Source organism: Dipteris shenzhenensis, chromosome 26 (assembly GCF_047967505.1).
Source record: "Dipteris shenzhenensis isolate YYH24624 ecotype China chromosome 26, Dip_SZ_1.0, whole genome shotgun sequence".
NCBI lineage: Eukaryota > Viridiplantae > Streptophyta > Polypodiopsida > Gleicheniales > Dipteridaceae > Dipteris > Dipteris shenzhenensis.
In genome coordinates, this window is record NC_141621.1 from 43,175,994 (window position 1) to 43,184,155 (window position 8,162).

An 8,162-nucleotide genomic window follows, 5' to 3' on the forward strand; every position below is an offset into this window, starting at 1 on the left:
CAGGAACAATAGGCCGAATAAGCTTTAGGTACTTAGTTCTTAGCTCTTGCTTCTTGATGTAACAGGAACAATAGGCCGAATGAGCTTTAGGTACTTTCGTAGTCACGTAGGCAATGATAAGCACAGAGAGGTGCACTGTGGTGGTTAGACCCACGGCATCCAGCATTCTAATATCATGGTTACACATGTTTCTGTTTTGCAACGCCCATCAAACAATGGAAAGAGGGGATACATAGCATTCAAAAAGGGGGATACTAGTATCTTAGGTTTGAACACTGTTGCTTATTCTCCACAGGAAAATTGAGCTTTTGAGCTTAGCAAATGGAGGAAATTGAAGTGATGAGTTTAACTCTGCAGTTATGCAAAAAAGGATTTCACTCCCATCTTCTAGAACTGCCCCAACGGTGGAGCTGGAAGGCTAGATATTCATAGATAATCACAAACACGTTTAATAACAAATTTGTTGATGAGTGAAGGACTGATCAGCTCAATGTGTGCTTTTAAGGTCCCATTCTACAATGCCATAAGTGAGACAGTAGGTGAAGGAATAAAAGATTCAGGCTGCTGATCTGCTCAAGTGGTGGAGACGAAAAGGCAATTGGCATTGCCAGTTCAAGATGAATGGGCAGCTGCCTGCATGCAAGGGATCGTTTTGGCTTGAATGGCGAGGAAAGATTGGGATCCTTTTGAATGTACAATACAGTGAGGTCTACCTGATGCATTGTTCCAGGCAGGCCACATAAAGTTCATATGGCATGGAAAATTCTCCAGAAAAGCTGGTGTGTTACTGGGTTCAAGGCAGACCCCGTAAAATATGTTACATATGATGCGGCGATTGTCACGTAAAACGCTCCCTAGAAAAGGATTCCCTATAAAGATAGGAATATCTTTAAAATGGCAGTGAGCATGCTGATATATGACATGTTCTAGAAGTTAGGATTCGAATGTGGCTATTTGGAGTTTATTCAATGAATTTGATGTCAAGCTTGCAGACAAACTGCATAAAAGAGTACACAGATCAGCAACGGAAGTGTAAACATTACTTTCCCTGTCATGAAAATATTCAATGGACATTTTACCATTCATCTTATATAATGGGTTCACCTTGCATAAATCCATGACTAGAATTGAAAACAGAGTGAACTCAATTGCAATGGTATTTTTGACACCAAAACCAAACGAAACACAGTACAAGGCAACTGGAAAATTGGGAACAGAGGGCAGTGGCGAAACAAGAAGGTGAGGTTCAATCATGTCCTCCAAATCCTTTTTGACGTTTCTCTTATTGTTCCCATACTGACTAATACAGTGTGAAGGGGATCTGAATTTGAGTTGGTGTAGGGGACATAAACTGGGTGAAGGCAACAGGAGCAATGGGAAAGCGGCGAGGGTAAATCTTCGTTTCCTCTCGAACTCCCGTTTCACCTTTCTCATGTCCTTCCCCAATCGACTAATTCAAGATGAAGGGAATTTAAATTCTATTTGCAAAGGGGACACATTAACTGCAGAATGGTCACTTATCAGCCTTTATTAAGATGCTCTCCTGCTTGTGCACGGATGTGGGAAAGCCCTGGGGAAAACAGTTTTTAGTGTGCTTTTTAATGCAAATTTCACTGGGTCTACCTGGTACCCGGCCTAATATTTATTTCACATACATTGCAAACCACTCTACAACAATCATACCGAATCACATCAGCATTCTGTTATGTCTTTCAGAAGCCCAATTACAAAACAGGAAAAAGTCTTCCTTTAATATTATATCTGCAAGATAACAAAAAATTAGTCCAAAATCAACTCCCCTAATAACACTAACATTTACATTGGAAGTAGCACAATATACATGTCAGATCTAATGAAATATTCGGACAAGTAGCAATATCCTCAGACTCTCTACCAGAGCAGTAAAATTACATTCCCTGTCATCAACCGCCTCAAATGCCAAACTCCAAATAAAAGGAAATCCAAAAGCGGAACTAGTTTCAAACTCTCCAATGTCAGGGAGTATGGTAGTTGCAACTTGCAGAAAATGAGATGTTTGCGTTAGCTTTTCCCAAGCTGGTTTGTTCCAACTCATCTGCTCCCACCAAAGCCATTCAAATCAATTTCTCTTTGGTGGAGAGCAATCCCATCATTGTTAGTATTCAGGTCCAGCCCCTTTCCAAATTTGTTGTAGAACGAAGAACAAGTAGCAATCCCCTTTGAAAACCCATTTGACTCGAAGGTTCTTCCACTCTCTGTTGAAGCAGATAAGCTCACAACTTGATCATCAGATATAGCCGCTCTTCTAGGCGCTGGCCTTTCTACATTCTGATGATTTCGAAATAAAGGCTCTCTTTCAGCTTTGATCCTCCCTTGTTCAGCTATAGCCCTACAATTCTCACCAAGTTGCAGTCCATCATCCGCTGCTCTCTCTTGAATTGCATTTTGAGTAACTCTTCTCTCTGAAGTATTCCAAACTGGTGAGGTGCAGGATAATCTTTCCTCTGATGAGCATCCACCTCTTTTGGCACTGCAATCCTGCAACTTCATGTCATCATCATCTCCACTCTGGCCAGCTTGCCCATCCGCATCCCCAAAAAACTGCCTGGATCTCTTTTTTCCATAGAAATGTAAATCTCCACTGCCAGTCGTTTCAGACCTCTCATTTGAGGCAAGGTTTGTCAGGCCACTTTCAGGAGAGCATTCCGCTTTTTCCTGAAACAGCTGTGATGCATGTTCATCTGCACTGGGTTTAGACAATTCAGGTAGAGAGGAAATAGTTACATTTGACAAATTTGAATTGAGGCATTCATTGGAAACTTTGGTAGCCAAGTCCGAAAGTTCGGCTCGGGCTGCTTCAAGCCCAATGCTTGCCACTGTCTGCCCAGCAAGTGCTTGTTGCGCTTTTTCCAGTATGGATTGCAGATACCTCCCTTGTGCCTCAATGCGGACTTGCAATAGTCTTTGTACCTGGCCAGAAACCAGAATATGATGAGAATTGTAAACCATGATAACGAGGTTGTTCATCTCTCAATGAAGAAAACAGCATTATCTGCAGGGTCAAATGCATTTTGCTGACCTCTAACTGTTCATGAAGCCGTCTCTGTACTTCCATTTGCATGCGTAAAGCTTCAGTGATCTGTACATTTCTGGAACAAAAAGAAGGAGTCTTAAACGATCTGTAAGTTTCTGGAGCAAAAGAGGGGTTCTTGAATGAAAAGCTGCAGCTTACTCGGAAGAATTTTGGCTCGCGAGGTTTGCGCCTGAAGATGTGGTAGGTACTTGACCCTCTGAGACTACCATCGCTCCTCAACAAATCAATTCCACATATATTAGGCTAGGTACGTCCAGACTCCACGAGCTAGAACTTAATCGATGGGTAAACCAAGTTTGTTTGTCTTACCAGCCTTGCTGACCTCTGCATCGACTTCCCTGTGGGGCTGCTTTCCAAGGCGATATTTCTGATAACATTCCAATTGTATCTTATCAGTCAATCAAGCAAAGATAATATGAACACTTAAGCGTGAGTGAAGCATTTCCGCTTCCTATTACTACTTCAAATATAGGTTGCTATTATTCAGTTGCCACCCTAAAGGACGTGTAAGATCCATGCTACAGGGAAATTTCTAAAATTTAAATGCCATCGGCAGTACCTGAAGGTGACTCTTAAGATGGTATAAAGTGAGCCCCTTGACGTTCATAACCCTCATAACAGATTTTGGGGTGGCCTCTGCACAACACACAAGGATTTAAAACCCTGCTTCTTGGAGACGGAATCACATTAGGCACTTTCAGGAAAAAGCATCCAAATTAAGATTCCGGGGGATTTTCATAATGAAGTAAGAGCATGAACGACACGACTTACTGTCAGGCCCTCCCAGCTGACTAACGGCATCGACAAAGCGCTCGTGAAGATCAGCAGTCCACCGAAGCCGTGGCTTCGGATCTGTTGAAAGAACTACTGCACCATCATCTGCAAGGTTGGCTCCCTGAAAGAACGGTGCCCGCTCCTTCGAGGTGAAGGGTTGTACTTGATGCGGCAGCCCAGTTGACGTGCCCCGACATTTCTCGATCTGATACATTATTCTGTGAATCCGAAAACCAAAAACGTCTCAAGAGAGCTGAATTTGAAGAGTGTGACCTTAGGTTTGCTAGAAGACGTATGTATTTAACCAGTGAATCACACGGGAAAAGCATTCAGCTACAGCAGCAGCTAGCAGAGAAAACGCTGTATAGCCCAACGTGAGAAGACGAGGCCCTACGCTATCTCTGATTCCCGTTCAAATCTACGTTGCCCTACTATGTAGCGTCAGCTATCAAGGACGTCTGCTCAAGAATCAAAACCAGCAGCGGAGAGTTTGTCGTACCTTTTCCCGACTCGACGCCTGGATAGGAAGCTGCCACCTCTTTCTTCTATGCGGAGCTGACTTGATCTGGCAAGAAAAACTGAGAGCGAGAACCTCTAGATGAGCACTTGTCAAGGATGGTGACTGTCAATGAGGTGGTAGGAGGAAAAGGACGAGGGAGGAAGGCATTCTGATAGCACGGAATGCGAAATCCATCCAGAATTCGCATGCACGGACTGTTCTTCCTCAGATTAACAGAAGCATGTATCGCTGCCGTGAGTTGCGAAGGACAGGATCTTCTATCTTGTTTCGCAAGCCCAAATCGCAAGGTTTCAATGACAGAACTAGTCGTCGCGCAGCGAACAAATCCTAATGTGTTTGCACCTGCCTCAGGCTAGCTCGCCCGAGATACTCAATACACAAAAGTGGAGCTGCGGGAACGAAAACGAGCCTGAGTGCCAAATCATCAACTGCGAGAATCATCAACTGCAGAGCTCCGTCCAGGCGACAGGCAAATCTAGAGCAACCCAGCCTCGCGCTCTTTCTCTCTCTCTCTCTTTCTCTCTCTGTCTGTCTCTCTCACGCTCTCTCTCTGTTCTCTCAAGCTCCAGAGCTCGCTCGTTCTTCCGCTCGCTGTTTCTGTCGCTCTCCCAGTTAATCACCTGCACCAACAATCAAACACTCCCCTGCAGGAAGGCTGAGAGCAGAGCACGGATTTCCGAGGCGCTCTCTCTCGCTCTCGCTCGCTATGTCTCTCTCTCTCTCTCTCTCTCTCTGTGTCTCTCTGACGGCAAGAATGAATAACTCCACACACCCAGACACACAAGTCAACCAAAACCACAACCACCCACAGAGGGAAGGCTGAATTTTTTGGGAGGCAGGAGGGATTCTGTCAGAGATTTGCGATGAAAGAAATCGAAGAGGAGGGAGGGAAGATGAGCAGGGCCTTGAAATTATAAAGAGCAACCAGCTCACGAAAAAGAGACAACCCCCTCAGAATATTCGCCCACAGAGCCAGACAAACAACCCCCCCCCCCCTCCCTTAATCCCTTACTAACCACCCTTACTCAACCCATTATCCCTCGCGTTTAGACACCTCGGTCCCTATAGAGTAGCAAACTAATTTGACACACACACACATACATAGACAATGCCTGTCGGTAGAGACACACCCATCACCCAATCAACAATCGTCGGCATGAAGCTCTCAGGTATTGGACGAATGATCATAATCTAGTAATTCCCCTGAGCCTTCCATGTTCTTTGCACCCTTTTACATGCGCTCAGTTCGTCCCTCTTCCCTCCCTCTACACACCAACACCTCACCCCCGTTGGCCACACAATGGCTCACATAGAATGAAATCAATGCTGCGTATGCCCTATGCTTTCTCAACATGCCAGTTGCTCAACATCAACAAGTAATACTGCCAAAAGAACACAACCATTGAGAACATTACTACAACTTTACTTTGAACATACATAATGAAGCCTTGTCCAAGAGGCATAGTGGTGCACCTTTTTGTTGCCGCCTCTAAAGAACACCAATGTTCCTCTCCTTCTAGATTCCATGTGTGGGGCTATAAGCATCCATCAAATAGTTTGATTTAGTAGAATTTTTACCCAAAATACCTATGTATCAACATACTATCCTCATGCAGCTTTAGTATTTGCCAAGGTTAGCATCTAACTTCTATGTAAGTTACATGCATATTGCTCACATACATATCATGTAATGCCAACGTACATCTCTAATACTTCACTTTTATTTTGCATATTCGATCACCTTTTCTAAAAGTTTTTTGTGACCAAGACACACTCTCTTGGTCCTTACACTTTGCCTTTTCTCCACTTCATGTACCTTGCTCCCATATTCCCCTCTCCACCTACAGCGTGCACCTTTTTAATGCTCCTTAGTCCCTCCTGCCCTCTGACCTTCTAATGATTCGATGAAATTTTTGCTATCCAACTTTACCTCTCCCAAGGAATCTTACTTGATACGTCACAGCGAAGCTATGCCTTGTACTTTGCACCTATCCTGTCAATCATGCAAGATATCATACTCCACCGCATGCTTTTACATATTCTACTTATGCAAAACGCACAACAAGGCTTTTGACAAATACCCATGTCCACTATTGTGTGATACAAATTACACATGTTGGATTTATCTAGATCCATATAGGACATTTTGCAATATGTGTTGCATGAGCAAGGATTATAATTTATCTCACAAAACTCATGTGTGGACATCCAAAATTTGAAAATAAGATGCCACTTGCCTAAGGGAATAAGAGCACATTCCAATGTTTGAGAAGCCAACCGAAGAACATAGCAACCTTGCATCAAAACTCTAGAAGCCATAGCACCTATAAATTTTAATTACGGCGATGAGGTGGTGTAACAACTAGAATTGAGATAATATGAATCAAAGTCAAAGAAAGTTTTATACAAGCTAAGTGATTGTCACAACAAAGTAGCCACTATTTGTGCATTTAAATTGTCCAATCTTGCAATTTTTAGTGAGATCCTAGAATGATGGTGCTAAGGGCGGAAAGAGCCATTCGTTGTCACCATAAGTCTCAGAATGGGTCATTTTGTATGTGCAATAACCTCTAGCAAACCGTTCCCTCTGGCAGAGACTTGAAGGATTCCCTCTAATCTAGCAAACAACTTTAATTTCATAGGATTTTGGGCTCTTCCCACATTTGTATCTTTTTTAAATTAGTAAAAGTTTTTAGTTTCCTTTCTATTCTTTTAAAAAATGGCAACATAAGTAATAGCTACATGGTGTGCTCATGAGCAACATTTTAGTCACATCCTCAAAGACATTGAGGTAATATATTTTTTGTGCTTTGTTCACTTGCTCTTTCTTTTAAAGCCTTTGATTTTGTATTATGTGTTGATGCACTGAAGCATACAATAAAAACATGGAAAATACATGATCAAAGAAGACCCTAACATAAGACTAGACTAGGATTCAAGCTTGAACGCCTAATTGCTTTTCAAATGCCTTGTGCACCATAATAGCAACTCAAGGGATTAGCATCCTTGCCTTTGTTGGGGCTCGCAAGATATGCACCTACTATTTAAGACATATATATAATGGCATTGATATTATGGGAGATAGAGTAGTGGGTGGACTTATCAAAGGGAAGTTGAAGATGAGAATGAGTCTTGTCAAAATCTCTTTTGGTTTGACAATGATAATCAAAAGGCATAATTTTGGGTCAATCATTCTTTACGTTTATGGGGATCTCCAAAAGTTGATGGATCCTTTGATAAAAAAGAAGACAAAAGATCTTATATGTGAAGCTCTCTAGCATTGTCTCTAAGAGGCATTTTATATACTAATCCATAAAGTTGTTACACACCTAGAAAACCAAACAAACATGCCACCACATTGTGTAGCATTGTGCCATTCACTTAGTGTATCAAGTGTTGTTTCCCTTTGAAGAAAACTTAATATTAGATGTGCGAAAAGTCCTATAAAAAATAGTATAACTCTTAAATTAGCAACGCACGTATCTTATTTGTGGCATTTGAAATGTCATCTTATTATAATTTGCGCTTTTCCTTTAGATACCACATTGTGGAATGTTCACCTCCCGCATGTGTGGATGATTTGCATGCTTAGGGTGGATACTTTTAGGATGTAGAATTCTCAAAGTAAGCATGTTGAATAAATTAAGCAATGAAATCTTGAAAAGAGATTTGATCTTGTATGAAGAATCAAAATATAGTTGAGCTCTTTACCGCCATTGTAAGCAAAGAAGGTTTTTTGCAATTGACGAAAGATACCTAGAGTAGACCATGTAGATGACAAATGTATTTGGCATC

The 8,162-nt window shown here is 42.1% G+C and overlaps 1 protein-coding gene across 1 annotated transcript; it reads right to left on the reverse strand.

Annotated features, from left to right (window-relative positions):
• Positions 1 to 1,749: 1,749 nt before the first annotated feature.
• LOC147885122 (protein PHR1-LIKE 3-like) lies at positions 1,750 to 5,262 on the reverse strand. The gene is made up of 7 exons (XM_087397360.1): positions 4,347 to 5,262; positions 3,845 to 4,065; positions 3,633 to 3,709; positions 3,383 to 3,440; positions 3,212 to 3,287; positions 3,059 to 3,128; positions 1,750 to 2,949 (listed from the first exon to the last, which is right to left on the reverse strand). The coding sequence occupies exons 2-7, from the start codon at positions 4,059 to 4,061 to the stop codon at positions 2,071 to 2,073; spliced, it is 1,377 nt and encodes a 458-aa protein (XP_087253486.1). The 5' UTR covers positions 4,062 to 4,065; positions 4,347 to 5,262; the 3' UTR covers positions 1,750 to 2,070.
• Positions 5,263 to 8,162: the final 2,900 nt, after the last annotated feature.